The sequence below is a fragment of the Nomascus leucogenys genome, chromosome 21, assembly GCF_006542625.1.
Source record: "Nomascus leucogenys isolate Asia chromosome 21, Asia_NLE_v1, whole genome shotgun sequence".
NCBI lineage: Eukaryota > Metazoa > Chordata > Mammalia > Primates > Hylobatidae > Nomascus > Nomascus leucogenys.
The window spans coordinates 45,757,145-45,783,225 of NC_044401.1; the positions used below are offsets into that span (position 1 = coordinate 45,757,145).

A 26,081-nucleotide genomic window follows, 5' to 3' on the forward strand; every position below is an offset into this window, starting at 1 on the left:
AAGACACATAAAATAAATATAATTCTAATACATTAATCTTAAAACACAACACAGAATCTCAATTTCCCACGCCAACAGCAAGAACTGAAGGGATGCAACCTAAAACTGACAGAATAGCCGAGATTTAAGTATATTCTTTAAAATTATCAATGTAATCATCAAAGTAACTAAAAATAAAAATATAACTATCAAACATTGGAAAGTGGATGAGGGAGCATGTAAGAAAGCTAACTCTCATATTTCCTAGCATGAAGTCAACAGATGATGTCTGATTTTGATTAACCAAATTATAGGTATACACATGTTGCTTGGTTATACACAGCTCTCAAAGTACTAAAAATGACTAAAGTGGTTGTCCCTACGGAGGAGTATTGGGGATAGTGAAAGGTGGGGTGGGAGACTATTGCTTTGTATTTCAAGCCCCTGTACTGTTTTATTTTGTATCATGTACAGGTCTTATTTGGATCAAAAAAAAAAAAAAGAATGCCCAGGACCTGCTGTATTCATCTGTTCTCTCCCTGCTAATAAAGACACACCCGAGACTGGGTAATTTTTAAAGGAAAGAGCTTTAATTGACTCACAGTTCCACATGGCTGAGGAGGCATCACAAATCATGGCAGAAGGGGAACGAGAAGCAAAGTCACGTCTTGCATGGCAGCAGGCAAGAGAGAGCTTGTGTAGGGGAACTCCCATTTATAAAACCATCAGATCTCGTGAGACTCACTCACTGCCATGGGAACAGCATGGGAAAGAGACTCACCTTCATGATTCAATTCCCTCCCACCAGGTCCCTCCCACGACACGTGGGAATTGTTACAATTCAAGGTGAGGTTTGGGTGGGGACACAGAGCCAAACCATATCATGACATAGTGCTCTTTATTCCTCGCCATTGTTGTACCTCCTACAGTTTGTCAGGTCATTTTGTACACCTTCCTTCAGATCATTTATACAGAAGTTAACCTATGAAGACCCCTGAGAACGCCACAGTAATATATGCTTCTGTGGAGGAAAGTGACTGATTCATCCTAATTGCTTCCTGCTTCCAAACACTTAACTGTCTCCATAGCAAACCCCCTTTCCTCCTCGCCCAGGTTCTGTGTAGGCTGCCTGATGTGCAGTACGTTAGGATGCTGGTCAGTGGGAAGAGAAAGGACTGACCGTGACACAGGAATGAGCCAGGCCCAGATATGGCCAGAAAGTTGGCTTTTGAGACAAAACAGAGAAGCCAGAAAGTAGATCATATCACAGACACAAAGAGCTAGAGACAAGGAGATGCAGGCAACTCGGACTGCAGACAAGAAGTCTCATGGGTGATTCCTGCTGGGGCAATGTGGGTGGTTCCCATGGCAAAGTGTACATTTTTGTTGTTGTTTGGATTTTTATTTTGAGGTGGAGTCTCCCTCTGTCACCCAAGCTGGAGTGCAATGGTGCAATCTTGGCTCACTGCAACCTCCGCCTCCCGGGTTCAAGTGATTCTCCTGCCTCAGCCTCTCAAGTAGTTGGGATTGTAGGCACCTTCCACCATGTCTGGTTAATTTTTGTATTTTTAGTACAGACGGGGTTTCACCATGTTGGTCAGGCTGGTCTCGAAGTCCTAACATCAGGTGATCTGACTGCCTCGGCCTCCAAAGTGCTGGGATTACAGACGTGAGCCACCGTGCCTGGCCTGCACATTTGTTGTAGGAGCTCACTCACTGTGGCTGTCATTTCCAAAATTCTACCTCTGTGTTACCACACGATTCTTGGGCAATGTTCTCCAGCTTCGGTGAATTATAAATGTTTCATTCGCTAGTTAGAGCTAGAAAAATTATTTTGACTTAGGATTTTTTCCCCATCTTTGTTAAATGTTACAGAAATCCTCTAGTTTGCTTTCCTTTTGCATCCAGTGCAATTTTAAAACACTATCGTTAAGGTCAGAGTTACATTTAGGGTTGGCATAATAGAACAAATACTATTTCCCAGAGCATTAGTGCCCAGGTGTTTTACAAATACTATATTTTTTAAAAAGTTCCACAGTTGAAAATAAGGTTGGGAAAACCTTAATTAGAGAGGTTTTCAGTGCTGGGCTATTGTAGTGCCTATAATATGCTAATATTCATTGTCCATCTCTAAGAAAAGAAATAAGCACACAGTGTTTCGCAAAACTTATTTGGCGTTGAACCCTTTTTTTTTTAAAGAAATGAAACACTTTCTTCATTATTAAAGTTCCACAGAGCACAGTTTGGGAAACGCTCAATGCCCATTTTATAATTACTATTTGGTCTTGACACTTTTCTTGGCGGGCTTCCAAAAATTGTTTAAATTTGGCTATTTAGGACTGGATGCAGTGGCTCACACCTGTAATCCCAGCACTTCGGGAGGCTAAGGTGGGTGGATCACCTGAGGTCAGGAGTTCGAGACCAGCCTGACCAACATTGTGAAACCCCGTATCTGCTAAAAATACAAAAAATTAGCCAGGCATGGTGGCACGCACCTGTAGTCCCAGCTACTCGGGAGGCTGAGGCAGGAAAATTCGCTTGCATCTGGGAGGCGCAGGTTGCAATGAGCCAAGATCATGCCACTGCACTCCAGCAAGACTCCGTCTCAAAAACAATAAAAATAAAAAATAAAACAGCTATTTAGAATCATGATTCTTAAGGCTAGGTGATACCCTAGCGATCATCTACTCCAACCTCTTATTTCACAGATGAGGCAACGGAGTCCCAAAGAAGGGAAGCCATTTGATTCAAGTGTTCCAAGCTAATTGCTAACAGAACCAGCACTAACCCTCAAGTTTCCTGATTCCAAGTCAGTGTTGTTTCCACTACATCACACAGCCTCTCCATTTCTTCCTAACACCCCTGCTCTTCATAGATTTCCCCTTCTGAAACAGTAATTGCATGATTAATGTGGGGTTACATACCCACAGGAAGGCTGAGCTTATCAGTTATAATCGGCGCTGTGCGTTGGTTTCCCCACAGGCACTTGCATCACCAGCTCCTAATCTCTAGACAGTGCTGGATTGATGGCATTTCTGGGTTTTAAACGCCAGTTCCAGGAAGCAGTTAATTGCTTTACCCAAAAACATTTTTTCTCCCTGCATCACAACGATGATCTGTCTGGTCTGCACACTGTTACCATGTGACTTAGGTAAACAGCTTCCTTAATATGGGGAAAGCCTTCTGGCTTGGGCTTCCACCCCAGTCCTGGGGCCTTCAGGCACATCTTTATGGTCTCAGCTTTAACATGCAAGTCTGAAGGTGTCAGCCATCACTTGACCAGCTTAGGTTTATGAGGCTACACCTCGAGTGGCATCTGTAGCCACCTAGACATCGACATTACGCCTACAGTTTCGATGGATGGCACCAGGTGAACAAGGGGCTTGGGGTCAGCACCTAGTTCCGGTGTCTGGTCTCACAGCAGACATAGATGGCCAGAAGATGAATCAACCCCTTATAGCTCTCAAAAATATATCCTTGGGTAAAATTATCAGTGTAAATGTCAATGACCACTTACCAACATTTGCAAGTGGGCAGGTCATCTCTTTTCTTCCCTGCCCCCTGAATCACCCAATGGCACACATTGATCAAAGTCCTTACTTTTCACCAATTACCACAAGCCCACTTCCCACCCCAATTCCCTTTTCTGTTCCTGAAAATGAAGATTAGTAGGAAAAGAAAAGAAAAGCCCAACAGTTTTTCTAGGCTTTTCAAGTTCCTGTTAGTTCATAAAGGACTACTTACTCTTTCTCAAGGAACTTCCAAGATTCCTCCTGGGGACTTTTCAATCCAAATCTGTGTCCTTAGAAACTCTTCAACTTTTTCTTTCCATTTATAGCTTAATCGTTTCTCTGCTGCCTGTTTTCTAAGTTCATAACTTTATTTTTCTTTCTTATGAAGGTAGACTACATGTGCACTAACGTGCCCAAGTCTTATCTGCTGCCTTTTTTTTTTTTTAACTGAAAAAAAGGGATCTATTACTGTTTGGAGGCAATGTGGCTCTGAGCCCTGCTTTCTTCACCTGTAAATGAGGATTATACTATTTGCTTTGCAGGGCTGTGGTGAAGTTGGAACAGATATTCATAAGCACCTAGCATAGTGGCTGGCACCTTCTGGGTGCTAAATAAATGCTCACCCAGGAGAGATGGGCTCTACTCCTTACTCAGAAATCCCTCAGATTCCTAAAGACTGGTCTGCCTCTCCTTACCTTCCTTCTGATTTTCAAACCCCATTCCTTTCCCATACCTGGCTTGCTGGTTTGTTTGTTTAGCTGTTCCTGCAGAAATCTCTAAACCTTTCTTGCTCTGTTCTTGTGAGTTTCCCTCCCTCTCAATGTTTTAGAGATCCTGCTGGGACACACAGTATCAAATAATGCAACTTTCCAACTCCAGGACCCAGGCAAGATTTATTGGCTTCTGGAGGAGGGGCGGCACCAACATTGTGTGTTCTCTCTTTATGGGAAGCAATGGGGTTTACTGCTTACTGGCATTGGGGAAATAACCTCTCTATATCTTTGTTTCCTCATCTGTAAAATGGGTAACTAATAGAAACTGTGGGAGGATCTAGGTTCCATGCGGCCTGAAATTTTTTTGAAAGTACAAAATTATGAATATAAAATTAGGAACAAGGCTTTGGAAGGAGCTCACGCAAGTGAGAGACCTTGAAGCCCAGGCTTCAACCACTTCATGGCAGCCCTGTGTCTGATGGAACCAGTCAGGCTGTGGAGAAGTTTAAACAGAAAACTATACATGAAGTGCTTAGTGCCTGACATAATACGTTATTATAATGATAATAAGTATTGTCGATATTTATAATTGTTTTGATAAAAACTGTTGATATGTATAATTATTTTGATAAAACAATTATAAATTAATTCCATAAATAAAATTACAAAAAAAGACATGATAATAATTATAAAGCTTTTTTTTTTTGAGATGGAGTCTCGCTTTGTCACCAGATTGGAGTGCAGTGGTGCGATCTTGGCTCATTGCAACCTCTGCCTCCCAGGCTCAAGTGATTCTCCTGCCTCAGCCTCCCGAGTAGCTGGGACTACAGGCATGCACCACGCTTGGCTAATTTTTGTATTTTTAGTAGAGACAGGGTTTCACCATGTTGGCCAGGCTGGTCTTGATCTCTTGACCTCGTGATCTGCCCACCTCGATCTCCCAAAGTGCTGGGATTATAGGCGTGAGCCACTGTGCCCGGCCTAAGCTTTTTTTTTTTTTTTTTAAGACAGGGTCTCACTCTGTCGCCCAGGCTGGAGTGCAATGATGCAGTCTCGGCTCACTGCAACCTCTGCCTCCCAGGTTCAAGCAATTTTCCTGCCTCAGCCTCCCGAGTAGCTGGGACTACTGGCTTGAGCCACTGCACCCAGCCAAAGCTTCCTTCTTGTCTCCTGTTTCTGCTCATAAGTCCATCAGAATGTAGGGTGTGGAGTGAGCCCCCATCTTCAGACTGTCCGTACTTGGGGCTCTCTAGTCCTTAAACATGGGGACCCCATTCTGATCCAGCAGGTTCTTGTCCTCTCACTCACAAGACACATAACTTGTGAGGAGACCTAGGGGATGCCTGGGAGCAGGGAATGGGGGAAGTAGGCCAGAGGAGGGGTGAGCACTAACAGCTGGGCTGAGGGGCCTGGAGCCAGCCAGCCAATTGGAGGGCCCAGCAAATTCCCAGAGCTTCCCAGGGTGTGTACATGAGCAGGAGAGAGGAGTCAGGCCCAGGGAGGTCAAAGGGAATCACAGAAATAGCTGGGCTCTTGAAAAGGAAGGTGACTGTGGACGTTTCGGTAAAGGCTGTAGGTTTCCTACCACATTTTTTCATGCTGGGTGTGGTCAACCACAGGCCCATGTGTTGGCTGTGGCCAAAGAGGCCCTTATCCCTTCCAGTAAGAGTTTAGAATCTGGGAACAAGGGTTACAGGACTTCACATGACTGATATTCTTCTCAGTGAATTTCCATTTCCCAGTTTCTCTGAATCGTGTTCCTGGATCCCTGGAGTGGCTGCATCCACATGGTGTGTGTGAAACCCTGGAGAGGAGATGTCTGCTTCTCAGGGAAAGTTTGGTAGTGGAGCTTGGAGAAGGAATGCACTTTGAGAAGGAATGCACTTTAAGAAGCAAAGCAAGTACAGCGTCCACTCCAAGCTCCCCCCACTCCACCCCTGCAGCCACCAGCACAGGGTGTAATGGAGAAGAGTGCAGTGAGGGGGCAGGGGGACAGCTTCCTAAATCCAGAGGAGCCCCCAGACTGAATCTCCAGCCACTCTTCCCAGGAAGCTGCCTGCCCTTGGGATAAAATATCTGAAGTAACTTAACTATCATATCTCTGACGGGAGGATGGGGGGCTGGGGGACAGAAGGGTTTGTTCTTCAAAACTCTCTCCTCGCCACAGCCTGGAGATTCTCTTGTTCCAGAAGAGGATGGCGTTGGAGGGAGCCCCAGCCATGACTCACTCGGAGCTAATCCTTAGCAAATCTATCACCATGGAAACTGCCAATCATCCATGCTTTTCATAGCTTAACCGAACATCTGCCAGGAGACAGCAAGTCATACAAACCATTCGTCCTGCCTATCGTGTTTACAATTGGGGCCCTGAAAAACAGAGACAGAGACACGGAGGGCAGCTCTCCACAGCAGGGTGATGGCCCAACTCTGGCCACTAATCAGCTTCGTGACCTCTGTGGGGTCCTTCATAAGCTCCTCTGCGCCCCTCCTCCCCAGCTGGTAAAATAAAGGATCAGATCAATGATTCTTCACCTGGGTTGCGCCAATGGAGAGTGAGAGGGACAGGAAAGCAGGTCCCCTAAGAGGGGTGGGGCAGAGAGGCCTGTGTAGTTACAATCTATGCACTATTATCATTTTACATTTGAAAGCTTTCAAAATAATACTCGTAATTTAAACCACAGAAAATAAATCTTGACTCATCGTCTTAGGTAGCTATAGCTTTCTCAGCGGAAGGACAACGACAACTCCATCTCTGAGCCAGAATGTCCAGTGTCTATGAGGCTTTTAGTATCATTATCAAAAGGGAATATAGGCCAGGCATGGTGGCTCATGCCTCTAATCCCAGCACTTTTGGAGGTGGGAGGCTGAAGCGGGTGGATCACTTGAGGTCAGGAGTTCGAGACCACCCTGGACAACATGGCAAAACTCCATCTCTATCAAAAATACAAAAATTAGCTGGGCATAGTGGCATGCTCTTGTAATCCCAGCTACTCAGGAAGCTGAAGCACGAGAATCTCTTCAACCCAAGAGGCAGAGGTTGTAGTGAGCTGAGATCACACCACTGCACTCCAGCCTGGGTGACAGAGCGAGACCCTGTCTTAAAAAAAAAAGAAGAAAGAAAGAAAGAAATATGGATTAAAGAGACAAAAGCTTGGGAGTTGGACTAGCTGATCTCACATGTGAATCCAGCTCATACTCTGGGCTACTGGGTAGCAACTTCAAGCCTCAGGCTGCTGCTAACTCCTGCCTGGAGGGAGAAGCTGGAGGGCAGGCTCACCGCCCCTTGCCCCCACTCACACCAGGCATCCTCTCTCTTAGGAAAGCCAGCCGTGGGAGCAGGGTGGAGAAGCACATGAGGGCCACATTGCCAAGACAACCCCCTGGTGCACCTGAGGACGCCCAGTACATTCCCTGCACAGTGTGACCAGGCAAAGAGGCCTTCTGCCCTGCCTCTAGGGTAAATGCTAACCTGGCATCTCGGCCCCGGGGTCTTCACTCAGTGGGGACACTGCCAGGCCCCAGGGAACACTCAGATGGTTTTCAATTTGGGTGTGGAAGGAGAGAGGAAGAGCGGCCGGGAAACATCTTCAGATGTTAACTTTGTTTAATTCCCTCTGTTTTTCCCCTTTCCTTTTCTGTCCATTCAAGAGGAAGCTGACCTATATTCTCTTGCCTTGTGGGAGACAGGAGGCAGAGAGGAAGCAGAATTTGCCTGTGCACTGTTTTGGCTTCTGTTTCTCAAAAGCCTAGGTCCTTAGAAGATTTTGGAGGGAAACAGAAAAGAAACAGCAAAATCGCTGGGAGAACATGGGCGGACAAGGAGAAAAACTATCACACAGTTTGTGGGGGCCACATAAAAATACAAATGCAGAATCAAAAATTATTAAGTTTTTTTAAATTTTTTGAGACAGAGTCTTGCTCCGTCACCCAGGCTGGAGTGCAGTGGCACGATTTCAGCGCACTGCAATCTCTGCCTCCCAGGTTCAAGTGATTTTCCTGCCTCAGCCTCCCTGAGTAGCTGGGATTACAGGCATGCCCTACAACACCTGGCTAATTTTTGTATTTTTAGTAGAGATGGGGTTTCACCATGTTGGCCAGGCTGGTCTCGAACTCCCGGGCTCAAGTGATCTGCCTGCCTCATCCTCCCAAAGTGCTGGTATTCCAGGCATGAGCCACCAGGCCCGGCCCAAGAATTTTAGCAAGAGCAAAGCCTTAAAACAAGCACGAGGCCCTTCTCAAGGTGGGGACAGTGTAAATGCATAGGTCACACACCCGGAAAGCTGGCCCTGGACAGGAGTGTCCCCATATTTGACAGAAGATTCGTTCTGGAGTCGGGGGCAGGGAGAGAGAGAGGTTGTTCACAGGTTCTGGGGAAATGAGGACCTGGGACCCCCCCCCACTCCCTGGCAGTACTGGTGGGGAGCCGGTAAGGCCCCCAGAAGGAAAGGTTTGGGGAGTACATAGACCCTAAGCATAGGGTTCCCAATCTCAGATTTCCGGTCCTTGAACGTGGCTCAGAGGCAGCACAAACCTGAAAGGCCCTATGGACAGGACAATGGCAAGGCCTGGTTCTATTTACAGATAAGGAATTGCAGAGCCCCCCAACCATGTCTGGGTTTAAACCCTAAGCCCCTGGAACTAGTGCAGAGCATGGCAAGAGCAGGTGGAGGCATGCTGAATTACTGCTGTTACTTTTAAGCCATCCTGGCAGAATGAAGGCTTAGAGTCGGAGACTGACTCTTTTTGTTTTATAAAAATGAAAACGATGCACTATTTCTGGCAAATCTGGATTTGTGGACCAGGATTCAACCTGCCACTTCCAAGCCCTAGTTCCAGGCTCATTTCCATGGCCAAGCCTTAAGAAAAGTCAGGCACGAGGCTGACACAGTGATACAAGTGATAGATGAACCTGGGACCAGAGTGGTCAGGTGGTAGACATAAGGAGAAGTAGAGAGAATCTAGCGACTCTTAGGAGGTAAAATTGACAAGACTTAGAGGGCACTGGAAAGAAAGAGGGAGGTCTGCTCACTGGCATAAGCAATTGGCTGGGTGGAGGTGCCATTTACTGACATCAGGAGTACAGGAGGAGGACGAGTTGAGGGGTAGGTGAGATGGGTTTCTTTCAAACTTGTTCAGTCCAAGATACCCAAGAGAACATGTCACATGGGCAACTGAATGTATGATGTGAAGCTTGGAGGAGAAGTCTGGGCTGGAAGTGTAAATTTTGGAGTCATCAGTTTTGAGGGTGGTTATTCAACAATAAGCATGGATGAGACTCCAAGGAAAATAGTTGAGAAAGAGATGCGAGGGCCTAGGAATAGCTTGAAGATCTCCAACATTGGACGGGCAGGCGGAGGGGATGCACCTATAAAGGCAAGTCAGAGAGTAGGAGGGAGCTGAGAAGGCTGCATCGTGGAAGGCAAGAGAAATGCAAGGGGAAGTGGGTTGTTGCTGAGAGTTAAATAAAGTGAGAGACTAAAAATGCGTGCTGCATTTAGTAACAAGGAAGTCACTGGTGAAAGAGCCATGTCATTGGAGAGACAGGCTTGCAATTCCCAAAGGAGAGACTGGGAGAGTTGAGTAGGGGATACAAGAATGGACATGGGGAGCCATGTTATGTTTGGCTATGAAGAGGAGAGGGAAAGGCTATTGCTATAAGGAAAAGTGGGACTGAGGAAAATCAATTAAAGATGATTAAAGTTATTGTCTTTTTCATTTTAACAGCTTTATTGAGGTATAACTAACATTCTATAAGATGTACATGTTTAAAGTGTAACAACTTGAAAAGCTTTGCTATATGAATATACCCATAAAACCATCACTATAATCAGGAATACACACACGCACACACACACACACAATTTTTTTTTTGATACAGGGTCTCACTCTGTCACTCAGGCTGGAGTATCATGGTGTGACCAAGTCTCACTGCAGCCTTGACCTCTCAGGATCAAGCAGTCCTCCTGCCACCTGCCTCCCACCCCTAAGTAGCTGAGAATCACTACAGGTGATTCTCCTGCCTCAGCCTCCCGAGTTGCTGGGACTACAGGTGCATGCCACCATGCCAAGCTAATTTTTGTATTTTTAGTAGAGATGGGGTTTCACCATGTTGGCCAGGCTGGTCTTGAACTCCTGACCTCAGGTGATCCACCTGCCTCAGCCTCCCAAAGTTCTGAGATTGTAGGCATCAGCCACTGCGCCTGGCCAGAGCTAACTTTTTAATCATCTTTTGTAGAGACCACAGGGTCTCACTATGTTGCCCAGGCTGGTCTCAAACTACTGAGCTTGAGGGATCCTCCTGCCTTGGCCTCCCAAAGTGCTAGGATTACAGGTGTGAGCCACCACACCTGACCAGTTATTTATTTTTATTATTGAGTGGTTTTCTATTGTGTGGCTACATCATAGTTTATTTATGCACTCACCTGTTGATGAACATTCAAGCTATTTCCAGTTTGGGACTATTAAAATTTAAGCTGCTTGGAAGTTCATGTACAAATCTTCATATGAACACAGGCTTTTGATCCTCTGCACTAGATAACTAGGCATGGAATAGCTTTATGTAATTTTTAAGAAACTGTCAAACTTTTTTCCAAAGTCATTGCACCATTTTACATTCCCTTCAGCAGTGCATGAGGGTTCTGGTGCCTCCACATCCTTGCTAACACTTGTATGGACAATCTTCTCAATCTTAGACACTCTAGTAGCTTCTCCTTCTTTTTCTGTCCCTATCCCATTTGGGGTGGGGACAACAAGTAAGGAAATGGCCATGTGTAGGAGGGCAGAGGGAAAGGGGAGAGAGACAAGGAGACAAGGCAGATACCCTCCGGCCATCAACACTCTCTTGATCAAGAGTGAAATGCTTTTCTTTCTTCATGAAGAGTCTGTTCCCTGGGGACAAGCCCAGTCACTAGCAAATGTTATTTTTTATGGAGCATCTGGTCAACATGTTAGCTTATTGCCTTCCAGGCCAGGGACCCAAGCATGGGGCAGGGGCCCTACAGGGACCTTGGCTGTGGGAGTCACTGTAGAGCAGGAAGTTGGGGAAGGGAGGGTAAGGAGATTCATTCCACACCCCTGGGATACTGGTTTGGCTCACACCTGATATAGCAAGAAAAGAAAAGACAATAGTGTTTCTCTGCCTTCTGGAAGAAGATGTGCTGGTACGGGTAGGGGGAAGGGAAGTTTCTATTCCAGGCATGCACTTATTCCACCTGTGAAAAGAGCGGCTTGTCCTGCTGAGGAATCCGTCCTGTTCAGCCCTATGAGATATGTATCCTTTCTATGAACAAAAGGTGTCAATGTGTAAGGAGTGAGGACGATTAAATCATATCGAGGGCCTTCAGTAAACTCTTAAAATAATAGACTTTTATGTTTGAGGCCAGGGGTTCAAGACCAGCCTGGGCAACATAGTGAGACCTTGTCTCTACAAAATACATACATAAATAAATAAAATAACAGAATTTTAGTCAAAGCTAAGCCCATATCTAAAGTTGGATATACATACCAAGAGCACATGCAGGCCAATGATGACGCTGAATTTTGGAACCAAGAACTTATACCCCTAATTTGAGAGTAAAAAAGAACCCAGATTACCATACCTGTAGCCGCTGGGAAGAAAACCCCAAAGACAGTGAAAAAAGATTCCCCCGGGCTGTAATCGGGCAGCGTGTTGTTCTGTAGCAGTTCGGATGAATATCCAATGAAACCATGTGCTGAAATGATGCAATGGAGAGCAACGTGAGCCCAGTGAGAAGACACAGGACACATTTCCCTAGATTATAGTACTATTTCATATATCACTTTAAATATTGGAAAGGTGGGGGCATGTATGTGACACAGAGTGACACAGCGGGTCTGCAGAACCATTTTCCTTCCCACTTCTAGGGTTGGCTGCCGAGCCCAGAGACACAGGTGGATGAAATAGCATGAAAGGAAGCAGTGGTTACTTCTGGGAAGGGGAGCATTTTCATCTTTTGCTTCATATACCTGAAATATCTTCCAATAAGCATGTATTTATGTGTTTGTTTTCCATTTAAAAAATTAATCGATATTTGCAAGTTACTTCTGTATTCGAAAACATTCCACGGGTCCCTAATAGCAACAGAATCAAGTCCAAACTCCTATCAAAGCCTCCACAACCTGGCAACAGCCACTGCTCCCTTCTCATCCCTTGCTTTTTCTCCTCCCCAGCAGCCACACCCTGAGGAAGGCCACCCACACCCACCCCCGTGCCTTCGTTAGGCAGTCTCCTGGCCTTCCAGACTCTTCTCCCGCATCTCTAAGCATCGTAGTGGGCCAGCTCTTCAAGCTCAGCCCAAATGGTGCTCCTTTGGGCTTTATAAGCACTCCCTAATCAGAATCTATTCCTCCCTCCTCACTGCTCTTGGCGCTAGGTCTGGCCACAGTAGGACTTTCCCCAACTAAACTCCTTGAGGCACAAAATCCAGGTCTGCAGGTCTCTATCCCCCAGAGCCAAGCACTGCACTGGTGCACAGTAGGTAGGTTGCAAATATGGGTCATGCTGAAAAGAACCTTTCTCTTAGATCTCTCAGCTTATGGGCACATCTCGCTTCCACACTTTCAATTTGACTTGTTCACAGACTACTTTATAGCAGGAACATCTCAGATCTCATTTCCTCAAAGCATTTTAAACATTTTTGTACATCGACTTTAACAAAGTTTTTTCAAGTGGTTTCAACCCTGCAGGCATATTGCTTCTTTGTCAAAAGAGGTCACTTTGAACAGCATCTGTGAACATGCTAGTGGGCTGTGGAATTTTAAGACACAAGTCAAGTGTTCTTGGTTTCAGGAACACCCAGGATATTCAGCCTCTGCTTCTGAATCTCATCTCTGAGAAGGAGTTGGTTTGTTCCTATTAACTGTCGTCCAAGAGAAGCCAATCCCTGCTCCTTTTCCCTCAACCCCTGTAGTCCCGTAGGATGGGTATTCAGCTGTCACTCCATAGCCAACCCCAGGGTTTTCGGGACAGAATTTCCCCAAGCCTCATCCTCCACCCGCTCGGAGCTTAATTACAGCCCAAGCTTCCATCCACAAAAGAAGGCTCCTGCCACTCTGATGAGTCTAATGAGGTCGCCTGCACTTCACACAGCTTCCAAGATTCATAACTTCATAAGAAAATTATTTTTTAAAAAAATAATGAAATGAAAGCTCAGGGAAGCACAAGGGACCCTTGGGAGTCCAGTCAGGACTTAAATCATTGTCAATTGCTTTATTTTGCCTAAACACAGAATTTGTTCTGGCATATTCAATCCCAAGTGCTGTACAACTTTTCTGAATGGTTTGGCGTCTTTGCAGCTGGCCCTCCCCTCATTAACAAAAAAGCAATAATAGCTAAGTTAACTTTAGCTTATCCTCTGGCTGACCTCACTGATGAGTCTTAAGGAGGAGAAAACCAGCCCAACCTGCCTTGGAACTGAGCTCAGCCAAGCTGGACTGATGTGCACGTCGGAAAGCACATCCGAGTGGAGGGCTGTGTATGCCCAGCAGGCCCGCCTCGCAGGACAGAAAACACTTCATCAGGCGTATTCATCTCCAACGGCCCAAGGGCGGCCCTGACATGGGAATATTTGGCCACTGGGCCTGAAGGACTTTGCCCTGGCCAGCCTGAAGGTTCAGAGGGATTTCAGGCCCAATAGATGAGTCACTGGGAAGCCTTTTCTCTGCCCGTCTCTTCAGCAAGACCCATAGACTGAGATAATGAGTCACTTGGCTCCCTCGTGGGCCTGCCTCAGTTGCCCTCTCTTGCAGGGCCAATGAGAAATGGAGCCCTGCCACATTCACAAAGTGCACACTCACACTCACGCTCACACTCACACTACTGCTGGCCCAGCCTGCTCTGGGCTGAAGCCAAGCTCGGTTCTGAACCTTGCTCAACGAAATAGTCTTAACTTTGCAAAGAACACCATGGACAAAAATATGTCAATGCTTTGTTTACAATAATGTAAAATCGGGGGGCGGGGGGCAGGTGCAGTGGCTCATGCCTGTAATCCCAGCACTTTGGGAGGCCGAGGCAGGCAGATCACTTGAAGTCAGGAGTTTGAGACCAGCCTGGCCAAAAGGTGAAACCCCATCTCTACTAAAAATACAAAAATTAGCCGGGCGTGATGGGGTGTGCCTGTAGTCCCAGCTACTCTGGAGGCTGAGGCGAGAGGATTGCTTGAACCCAGGAGGCAGAGGTTGCACTGAGCCAAGATTGCACCACTGCAGTCCAGCCTGGGCAACAGAGCAAGACTCCATCTCAATTTTTTAAAATTTAAAAATAAATAACAAATAAAAAAATCAGAGGAGGTTCTAAATGTCTATGTGGAACTGAGACATTTTAAATGCTTATAAAGAGTTTTTAGTATGAGAGAAAACTGTCCATGTTATACATAATAAATGCTAATTCAGAAAACTGGATGCCATTTATAGTATAAATACAAAAAAAAGGTGTATTAATCTATACATGTAAGAAACAGCTAGAAGAAAACACACCGAAATACTAACTGTGGTTGTTTGTATAATGCAATTACAGGCAATTCTTTTACTTTCTTTTTTTTATTTCTACAAAACATCAACATTTAAGTTAATGGGCTGAGTGTAGTGGCTCATGTCTGCAATCCCAGCACTCTGGGAGGCTGAGGTGGGAGGTCTGCTTGAGCCCAGGTGTTTTAGACCAGCCTGGGCAATACAGAAAGACCCCTTCTACAAAACACACACACACACACACACACACACACACACACACACACACACACACACTTAGCAGGGCATGGTACTAGCTACTCAAGAGGCTGGGGTGGGAGAATCACTTGAGCCCAGAAGGTCAAGGCTGCAATCAGCTGTGACTGTGCTACTGCACTCCAGTTTGGGTGACAAAATAATTTTTTTAAATGAACATAATCTACTTGTCATCAAAAAATACCTTTTAGGAAAACAAACAAAACATCCCACAATTGAAAGCCCACTTTCTCCAGGCAGCTTTTCTATGTATGAAGAGCTTTTCTTTCTTTCCATTTGTACTCTGTTTCCCAAAATGACTTGAGTGGCTTATGAGAAAAACGTAAACAAGACAGGAAAAATAAAGTAAGGACCAAAGAAAGAAAGAAACTGAGTGAAAGAGAGAGAGGGTGAGAACACCCCCAGTTGTACCTCCATGGCCCACAGTCCGAGGCCTTATTCAGGGAGAATTTTCTAACTCTTTTGACCAAGCCCACTGAGGCAGGGCATTGGATCTGGTGGCCCATCCCTCACATGGGCCACTTTCCAGTGGACAAAAAGGAGACCCCAAAGCTGGCACAGTGGACCCTGCCTCATTTCCTCTGCCCGTATCATCCCAGGCCCTTATGACTTGCGCCCCTCACCTATCACCACCCCACCTCAGGGTCCCCAGTCCTGAGCCAGTCCCCAAAGAGTCTTGCTCACTGGTCCCCATCCTGCCTGCTGGGGCCTGGGTCTCTTTCCCACACCCTGAACCTGGTGGCCCACTCAGACCTGAGGCATGGTTGACTCTCTGTTGGGCTTATGCAGAGTGGGTGCCCAGGGGAGGCACTGATGTCTCTGACTGGCCGGTACTGGCTAGCTAAGCACGGTGTGAGGTCAGTGGGTCACACCCAGGGTAGGGCTGAGGTCCATGCCATCTGCCATGCCCTCTGACAGTGGCTCTTAATGCCTGACTTGCTGATGCCCAGACCAAAGATTCCTAATTCTTTTAGTTGCCCCCATTTGAGAGTCTGATGAAAACCATGGTCCCCGTCCCCATAGACACCACATTTTGCATACCATTTTGGGAGAGGGCAGATTTCTGAAGCCTCTCTGGAGAGCATGGACCTTTAGGTTCGAGACCCCTACTCTAGCAGCTACATCTGCACCTGAGACTGTCCCGCCAGGAGGCACCTACAACTTTCCAAGCCCTGACTGCCACCATGCCCTGCCTCAGAGTGGACAGCAGCCCTGAGAGTGACGTAGCCAATAATGTCTTCATGCCACAGTCCTTGCCAAGCAATGGCCAAGACTGTGTGCACAGAGATTGTGGAGGTCACCCCAGGGACATCACAGGGCAACCTCACTTCTGAAAATAATGCTGAGCGACCAGTGACTGAACCTTTCCTATGTGCCAGCCACTGAACACCAAGACCTTACAATGTCATACTTGTACGACCACTAACTGAGGACACGGAGGCTCTGGAAGGTGAAAAATCTTGCCCGAGTTTACATAGCCAGATCTGTCTGTATTTCACCCACTCCCTCTCCCGGTGGCAGAAGCCAGGCCTCTCTCTCCAGGAGGTGGGTCCCCAGGCCCTGGCACTGCACCCCCTTACAGCACAGGTTGCCTTTCAGCCCCAGGAAACACGCCCACAGAGATCACGGCATCTCCCCCGGCCCCATCTGTGTAGGGCAGGCAGGAGTCCTATCCTGTGGAACACCATGTGCCTACCAGGATGCGATTGGCTGGAGCTTACACAGCTGGGAGGACACAGCCCATCCTGGACCCCACATCTGAGTGAATTCAGGTCTCCATCTACCACACTGACCCTCTGTAATCCATCCCAAAGTCATTCTCCAAGAATTTCCTTTTTTTTTCTTTTCTTTCCTTTTTTTTTTTTTTCTTAAAGAGATGGGGTCTCGCTCTATCACCCAGGCTGGAGTGCAGTGGCACTATCGTAGCTCACTGCAACCTCAAACCCCCAGCCTTGAGCAATCCTCCCACCTTGGCCTCCCAAAGCACTGGGATTATAGGTGTGAGCCTAGCCTTCTCAGGGATTTCCAACACTTGTTTCTTGACCTCAGAAGAGTCTCTTTGCCTCTCTGTTGGGCTTTCGATTCCTCCGCTGGTGAAACCAAGCCTGTGGTCTGGGGTCCTGTCATCTGACATCTTTCAACTCTCAAAGGCCTGGGATGCCTGGGGCCTGCAGCTGCTGCGTGTGAATGGATCTGGGTTTGACCTGAACATCTGTTTCTCTATCCACGGAATGAAAATACTTTGGTCCAGTTTGAGCTGTATGCTTTTAGGAAGAACAAAAACAAAAAGAGGGGGTGGGGTGCGGGTAAGAGAGAGAACAAATGACGACAAGACCCAGGCAGGAACAGGCAGAGGGAAAGTCCTTGAAGTTCTGTCTGCAGAAAGGCTTGATGTTTCCACCCGGAATTCAGGTAACTCAGGCTTCTTGTGATGTGGCCAGTGGGCTGTGGCTCTTCGGGGCCCGCCATCTGCTCCCAAGGGGTGCTCGTGGGAGCCTACACTCCTCCCCTTAGCCAAAGACAGGCAGCGAGGGTCACTAGTGGGACCGAGAGCTGCTCCAGCAGGGCTGCTTGGGGTGCCCAGCAGCCGGGCATGGGACCCTTGCCCTGGGTAGGCGGCTGGCTGCTGGGGGGCTCTGGGTGGCACCTGCGGTGCCCCCGACATCCCCCCTACGCCGCTGGGGGCTGCTGAAATTAGAAGAGGGAGTCGGGAAGTCATACCCCTCCCTGTGGGCGTCAGGTTGCACTGTTGACTAACTTAGCGAGATTTCTAAAAATGATGCTGGGGCTGCAGGCTGCGGGCTGCGGGCTGCGGCCTGCTGCCGCGGCAGGGGCTTCCGGCGGCGCTCCCTTCTGGGTCCCCCACCCCTGGACCAGCGACCGACGACCAGCCAGACAGCCCTTTCCCGGGAATGGACAATGGGAGAGGCTGGCGCAACCGAGAATAGCCAGCGCGGAGGAAGGGCTCGGGACAGAGCGAGGAGGGTGGGGCTCGGAGGGCGCAGGAAGAGCGGTTCTGCGAGGAAAGGGAAAGGAGAGGCCGCTTCTGGGAAGGGACCCGCACGACGACGCCCCAGGAGCGTCGGGGGAAGTGGTAGGCCCCGGAGACTGCGCGAGGCTCCTCGGCAGAGGAAGTGGGCGCGGCGCGAACGGGAGACCTCGCACCCGGCCTCGTGCGCCGCCTCTGGACAGCCCAGCGCCTCTCACCACCTGTACCTCGCCAGACGCGGCCTCACGGAGACGGGGATCTGCAGCCAATCCGAAACTGCCTGACCCAGGGGGTCTGCGGAAAGGGGAGGAAGGGGAGTGTCCACGGGCCCCATCCTGTCACTTGTCACCCACAAGGGTTCCTTCCCAAGAAGCCCCACCCTCGCCCGGACACTCACTCAGATACTGCCCAGCCCCAGATGTGCTAAGAGGCACAGAGATGGACAATTAAACACAGCAGACCCGGCCTGCCTGGGCTGGGGATGGGGTTTTTCTTCTGGGAGCTGCAAAGGGTGAAGCAGTTACAGGTTATCAGGGAGGAGCCCAGTCAAAACTGAACTCAAGGAGCATAGATTTGGGAGAAGTCCCCGCCATGCTTATCCTCCCCCGGCGTGAAGCACAGGGACCCCTTCCAGGCAGAGGACCCTGAAGATCTCTGGGTGGAGGAAGGCAAGAACAGTGGCAAAATCAGGAATCAGGACAGCTGGGTTCGGGCCCTGGTTATGCGAGGACTCACTGTGGGACTGTAAACATGCCCTTTTCCCTCAGAGCTTTGAAACGCAAATTTTGGGTCAGCGAGACTGGCATGGGCCAGAGACCCAGCCTTCCTAATGAGCTCCCTGGAGATGCCACGCTCCTGCCTGCAGATCGCATTCTCAATAGCAGAGTACAAGATGATTTTTCAGAACCCTTCTAATTCTGAAGTCTACCCAGCCAGAAGCCCACTCTCAGGCCTCTCAGGACACACTGTCCAAAGACACAGTTGGTTTCCAATGGCGGAGGTAAAATCCCAAACCAGCTTCCATAACATGCCCTCCTCCCTTCCCTGACTCTGTGGTTGTTGATACAGGATGTGCTCCAGAACCGTGAAACAAGCTCACTACCACAGTTTCATATGTTAATAAAACCTTACTGGCCGATAATGAGAGATTACATGAAAGGGCAGAGAGATGAGGAAACCTTCATGGTCTAATTCATTGGCATATTTTAACAACTGAGGAAACTGAAGTGCAGAGCTGGAGCCAATTGTTCAAAAGACACGCAGAGTCAAAAGGGGAACAGTAACCCTAATTGAGAGTACAGTTTGGAGTCCAGATAGTATCAAGTCCCAGTCTGTTGGGCTCTGCCATTGAACTGGGTCATAACAATCCTGGCACAACTATTGGTGTTCAATAAAAGTGATTTGAAATAGAACTGAATCGGGCTGTATTGCGTTGGACTGTTTTGAAATTAAACTGGATCGGGCTGTATTGCTTTGCATTGATCACTGCCTGGAGATTTGGAAGAGGAAATAATGATAGGTTTTGAAGAGGCCCCCAAAGAGTTCTGGGCGTGAGCCTGGACCCTTCCTCGGACCACAGTCTCCTCTCTGGCTTCAGCCCTATTGACTTTGGTCCTGCAAAGAGAGGGTGGAGAGAGGATGTGCACAGGGTTTCCAGCCTAAGACCCCACCCAGAGAGAAAATACACAGAGGGAGGGCTGGGCATTCTAGCAGTGGCCAGAAGGGAAATCTGAAGTGGGGCTGGACCTGCCCAGAGGGCCGGGGGAGTCCCGCCCAGCCCGCCTAGAGAGGAGCAGCCTAGAGCCCCTGCCTGGCCATGGGGAGGGCCTCCACCCTGTGGGACGACTGGCTGTCCTGAAACAGTGGGAAGGACCCCCAGGGCTGGGCAACCCAGGGGATGAAGGGCCAGGTTGGGGGATGTCAGGGCAGCCTCCCTGGCCTGGGAGGGAAGTGGCTAAAAGTGTCCCGTAACAAGAGCAGCTCCTGCGGTCTAGGAGGGCAGTCCCGGGGCTCTTTCTTAGCTAAGGATTCCTCATTTGTGAAAGGAAAGATAAGCCTTTTCTTCATGAAGAATGGTTTCTAATAACCAAGAAATTGTTCCATCTGCTAACACGGGCTCTATTTTCAATGCTTAATGAACCTTTTCTCATAATGGCCTTGGGGTCAGTAAGCTGAGATGAGATTTTTGCCTAGAGAGGCCTACAGCAGAAAGAGCTGTCAAATGCCCAAGAATGTGAAAAGAATCTGACTTGAGGAGACACTAGGGTCTCACCTGGGCCCCAGGAAACAAGAGGTGTCTTGGGGTGAGAACAGTGCTGTCCACTTCCACTGCATACCATTCGTTCCAAGTGCTTTACTGTATTAACTCATTGAAGCCTCACAACTACCCTATGAGGTAGATGGATTTTTTTCAGGGAAGGAAACTGAGGCACAGAGAGGCAACTGGGATTCAAACGTTGTGCTGCCATTGCTGTGGCAATGCTCGTCCAAGGCTGCAGGGAGTCTTGGACGAGTGCCAGGGGCTCCAGCTGGTCCAGCTGGGACCCTGCAGAGGGGTCCAGAGAGACCCCGCCCCAGCCCAGCCCACAGAGCCTCCACTAGCCTACTCTAGAAAGGAGCCCTGAGAAAGGAAAATCTGGCCTCCTTATCTCCTGGGGGAAAGGAATGCACTCTCCCTCCCGCCAGGATAAGGGGCGGTTTTAACGGGAAGTCTCCACCCTGGCTGTGGGTTCCTCCCAGCCACCACTTATTCCTTCTGGCTGTCTCTGCCTCTGGCATTCCACTTCCCATGCTTCAACTCCTGACCCCTGACACCCCCAAAATAATCCTAACTCAACTCATGGCCCCCTCAAATCAGCTGCCCCTGCACAGCTCCAAGCTGGTCAAGAAGTCTGCCCTGCCCCACTGTTGCTTGGATATCCTCTCCAGGCAGGCAGCTGAGAGAGGGTGGGAGGTCAAGTGGCCCCTGCAGGGAAGGGGCAGTCAGTATCAACACACAGATATGTAAGCAGAGCCCCCCTCCTGCCAAGCACCAGGCTGAAAATATTCACATGCTCAGACCCCTTCCCCACCAAGTTCTGAGGCCATGGGCAGCTCTCCCCCACCCGAAGTCCTACCCAAGAAACAAAGCAGGGCCTCCCTCAGAATCCCATGGCTAAAGATTCAGTATCATAGAACTGTAGAAAGTTAGCATCACAGCAGTCTTTAGCCTCAAGTCCATTTTACAGATGGGAAAGCTGAGGCCTGAGAAAGGAGACGCCCACATCACAAAGTTAGCAGCTGCTCAGGGGAGACCAGAACGCAGTGTGGCCAAGCCCTTGTCCAGTATGTCCTATGGGTCCCCATCTCTCTGCTTTACTGGCTGGCTACTTGCCTGTTTTTTCCACTAGACTATGAGCCAGGTGGGGGCAGGCACCATGCTCTCTTATTTTCTGGGGTGTCTCCAGCACCTAGCCCCAGGGGACGTGCAAAAAATATAAAACATTAATAATAAGAAACAATAGAAACAACCCAACTGTCCATCCACAGATGAATGGATAAACAAAATGTGGTATATCGATACAATGGACTATTATTCCACCATAAAAAGGAATGAATTTCTGATACACGCTACAACACAGATGAACTTTGAAGACCTCATGCTAAGTGAAAGAAGCCAGAAGCAAAAGGACAAATGTATAATTCCCTTCACAGTAGTTCCCCTTTATCCACAGAGCATCCATTCCAAAACCCTCAGTGGATGCCTGAAATGGCAGATAATACCAAACCCTATATACACTGTTTTTTCCTATATATACCTACCTGTGATCAAGTTTAACTTATAAATTAGGCTCAGTAAGAGACTAGCAACAATGACTAATAATAAAATACAATTATATTGTAATAAAAGTTTTATGAATGTGGTCTCTCTTCCTCATCTCAAAATATCTTTTTTATTCTTTTCTTTCTTTTTTCTTTTTTTTTTTTTTGAGACAAGGTCTTGCTCTGTCACCCCATCTGGAGTGCAGTGGCACGATCATGGCTCACTGCAGCCTCCACCTCCCAGGGCTCAAGTGATCCTCCCACTTCAGCCTCCCGACTAGCTGAGACTACAGGCTGGCGCCACCATGCTCAGCTAATTTTTTATATTTTTTGTAGAGACAGGGTCTCACTTTGTTGCCCAGGCTGGTCTCAAGCCCCTGAGCAGAAGCAATCCTCCCACCTCAGCCTCCCAAAGTGCTGAGATTATAGGCATGAGCCACTGCGCCTGGCCCAAAATATCTTATTGTACTATACTATTTTCATCTATTTTTGGACCACTGTTGACCGTGGATAACTGCAACTGCAGAAAACAAAACTGTAGATAAGGGGAACTACTGCAGATGAAATATCTAGAATAGGCAAATTCAGAGAGGCAGAAAGTATCACAGAACAGAAGTTACTGGGGGCGGAGTTTCTTTTTGGGGTGATGACAAAGTTTTGGAAGCAAATGGTTAGGACAATTGCACAACAGTGTGAATGTAACTAATGCCACTGAATTGTAAAGTTAAAAATGGTTAAAATGGCAAAGTGTGTGCTATGGGTATTTTACTACAATTAAAAAAAAAAAACAAAAAAAAAACTTGAGCCATTTCTTTCCACAGCACCCTCCCCAGGGATCCTCAGAGATGGTACCCTGCATCCTTGCTTAAGGCCTGGGTTCCTCCCTGCCGTACAGATGTGGGAATAGAGGATAAAGGGGGCTTCCTGGCCAAGGCTGGTGGAAGGCGAGGACAGAGCCACAGGTCCTGCCTACTAGTTGTGGCCTCCCTCAGAGTGCAGCAGCATGATCACGGCTCACTGCAGCCTCCACTTCCCAGGGCTCAAGTGATCCTCCCACTTCAGCCTCCCGACTAGCTGGGACTACAGGCGGACGCCACCATGCCCAGCTAAGTTTTTACATTTTTCGTAGAGACAAGGTCTCTGTTTGTTGCCACAGGGAACACCTCTTCACACCACAGGGAGGTCCTTCCTCCACAAGAAGCGAGGCGGGGAAGCTGCCCAGCGAGGCATCTGCCCACCAGTCACCAATGTAGGCAGAAATCACTGTGTGCTCAGGGGTTTAGGTGGAAAGGACCGTTGTGCTCAGGAGTTTGCTGACGTCTGGAATCCTTGGAGTTTTCCTCAAGGGCAAGTTGTGTGAGAATTTGCAGCAAAGCTCTCGAGAAAGGCAAACGGCAGGGTCTCAGTATCAAGCACGCCCAACTTCCAGGGAAGGCTTCCCCAAAATCAAGGGCGCTGTTGTCCTAGTCCTAGGGTCAACACATGTTCTCATTTTCAAAACTTTCCTGGTCACTGGGACCCAAGGCCCGGGAGCAGTGTTTAACCTGCAGTCCCACTAAATGAGAGCTGGCCTTGAATGAGTATGCCTTTAGCCGGGGCTGCCCTGGGCTAGTGCCGTATCACCTGACCTTGCAGCTTCAGGCTGCTCCCCGCTTCCCTTTGTGGGGCTGGCAGGGGCACTCTGCTCTCAGCCTCTTGGCTCTGAGAGGAGAAAACCAGAAGTGGCCCCTTCCTGTGCCTCTGTGTGTTCCTTTGCAAGCCGTTGTGTGCCTTTTCTGCAGGCGCTTATGGAGAGTGAGGTGTGTTTGTACCATCTCCCCATCAGATTAGGAATCCTCAAGGTCAAAGACAAGTTTCCTCCTCCCTCCGGATCCCCTCCTCATCCCCAGGTGGCTGCAGTCACTGGGGTGCTGGATGGGTCCAGTGACCACACATCCTGCCGTATATCCGGCCTGGACAGCCTGGGAAGTGTTTTGATGACTGATCAACCCAGAGAGCATCAGGGGAGAGCAAGAGGAGGAGAAAGGATGCTGCTGCTCCTGACTGAACGTGATGGAGGTGCCCCAGGAAACTACCTTGCTATGCAAAGTATGGTCCCCAACCTGTGGCATTGGAACCTTCATTTTAACAAGATCCCCAGATCCTGAAGCACTGTCTTAGAGTATAACCCAGGGCCTCCAGGGACCTATTCTTCCAAGACAAGCAATGATAATGACAATAATTATTTATTGAGCACCTACTTTGTGCCAGGCATGACACTAGGCCTCTTATAAACATTATCTTATTTTATACTTTGGCAACCCAGTGAGGCAGGCATTATTACTGCTTTTCAGAAACAAAGAGAGCAGGTCAGAGAGGTTACCTACCTCGACCAAATCTATGCAGCAAATTAGAGCTGAGCTGGAACTTGAACCTGGAGGTCTGACTCCAAAGCCATGTCTCTGACAACTGTAGTATATGTGATGCAATCTTTCACATCAGGCCAACAATGACAGCCACTTGCCAACCCTCTATGGGGTCCAGAGATTTAAAGGCAAATGCAATCCCCAGGGAGATGTCTAGAGGCTGCCCCATTGCCTAGTGCTGGCCTGGGGTGTGGGCACCTATGTGTTGGGGTTAGGTCAACCCTATGGCAGAGGCCTCAATATTTCTTCAAAACACATCCCTGAAGATGAAGGTGGATGCCTCAGTCCCCAGGCAGCATGAAGATCCAGGCAAGAGGGACATGTAAGTTGGATTGTGAGCAGGCCTGGAAGCTCTAGCACTGGCCTTGTCTGGGCCCTGGAGTGAGGGTAGCGGGGAGAAGAGTGGGGTGGGGGGCCCAAGTGGGTCCTTTGTATATTATTTAACTTTCAAATTTGCAATTTGGGGCATCATCTCCTGTCAGCCTCAGGAGGCGGCACTCTCCTGCCAGCTCCACCTCTGGGTTCACTCCCACCCCCGACCCTCAGCCAGCACTCACAGGCTCCTCGCACCACAGAGCCCACTCTCTGCACGTCCACTGTCAGCCCAGGACTTCCCACCTTGTTCTCTGGGTCTTCAGCTGGCCGCCTTGCTCCCCACCCAAATGTGAGTGACTTGAGGGCACATCTCCCACTTTGTGCTTTATACAGACCCACCATCCTGCCTCCTACCCCAGGAGGTACCCCCAAAATGGTGAAGCCAGAAGTGCCTTCAGGGACCCTTCTACAGTCACATGGAGAGTAATCTGCAAATTCCCCACAGCCAGGGGACACCTGCCACGTGCAGTGAGAGGAACACAAACCATCAGCGGGGGGCACAGGCGGGATGTGTCGGCCCACCCCTCAGCGGTCACCCACCGCTTCCTCAGAACTCCCAGCTGCTCAGGGCTGAGGTGGGCGAGGCTCAGAAGTGTGGAAGGGCCCTCCCCAGCTGGTGATTTCATGTGTCAGGCATCTATCCCCGGAACGCCCAGCCAGGGAGCCGGGCCAACCCATCCCTCCTGCTCACAGAGTCACAGAGTGGGAGCAGACTCAAGGGTTGAAGCTGGGCAGTGCTCGCTCGCACCTCCTTCTGCAACCTTGACCAGGTCCCACGGCCTCCTCAGCCCATGGCTCCTTTCTCTGATCCCCAAGCCAAAGCCAGCAAATGAGAATAATCCAATAGAGACGGCTGGGTTGTGGGATCAGGGTAGGGGCTCAGAGCCAGGGGTCTGGGATTCTGGTCAGTCAGTTTTTCTTCATCAGAATCAATCTCAGAACAAGAGGGAGGCCTAAGGCATGCCTGCTGCTGGCCAGGGGTGATGGGGACCACTGCCCACAGAAAGCCTTCTAACAACAGCTAGATCCAAACAGTCAGGGAACAAGGATGCCTAAAGCATTAGTTCCTCACCTAGCCAGAGAAATATTAAATGTGCAACTCACATAGTTTTACAAACAAGAACCACCAACATAAAGTAAGTGGAATATTGAAAATATTCAACAGGTGGAACAAGTCAAAGAACATGCCTTGCTTCCTATTCAGGCCAGGAAGGGAGAGAAAGAGAAGAAATGGAAGGCGAGGAGGGATGGGGAGATGGCAAAGTGGGGGCAGAGGGGAAAAAGACAGACAAAAGGATTGGGGAGAAAAAACAGAGAGACAAGCATAAAGGAAGAAAGGATGAGGCAGAAAGAAAAGAGGAGGGAGAGCAGGTGCTCAGAAATCCTTACCTGGACATGAGCCTTTGTTTATAATTCTTCACTGTTCTAACCCTTAAAAATACCTCTGTTCTAATCCTTAATCTTTCCCCTGTCAGGTCAAGAATGCCTTTGAGAATCTGGCAGTAGTTCTGAACCCTGTCCTAGAAAAATACACTTATTTACATACAATTTTGCATGCAACTTCAGG

The 26,081-nt window shown here is 48.6% G+C and overlaps 1 protein-coding gene across 1 annotated transcript in view; it reads right to left on the reverse strand.

Annotated features, from left to right (window-relative positions):
* SLC12A8 (solute carrier family 12 member 8) overlaps nt 1-26,081 on the reverse strand; it is a 134,716-nt gene that overhangs the window by 45,555 nt on the left and 63,080 nt on the right. The window contains exon 6 of the mRNA XM_030801979.1: nt 11,803-11,916. Coding sequence (XP_030657839.1) covers nt 11,803-11,916 — 114 coding nt within the window. The remainder of the gene's footprint in view (nt 1-11,802; nt 11,917-26,081) is intronic.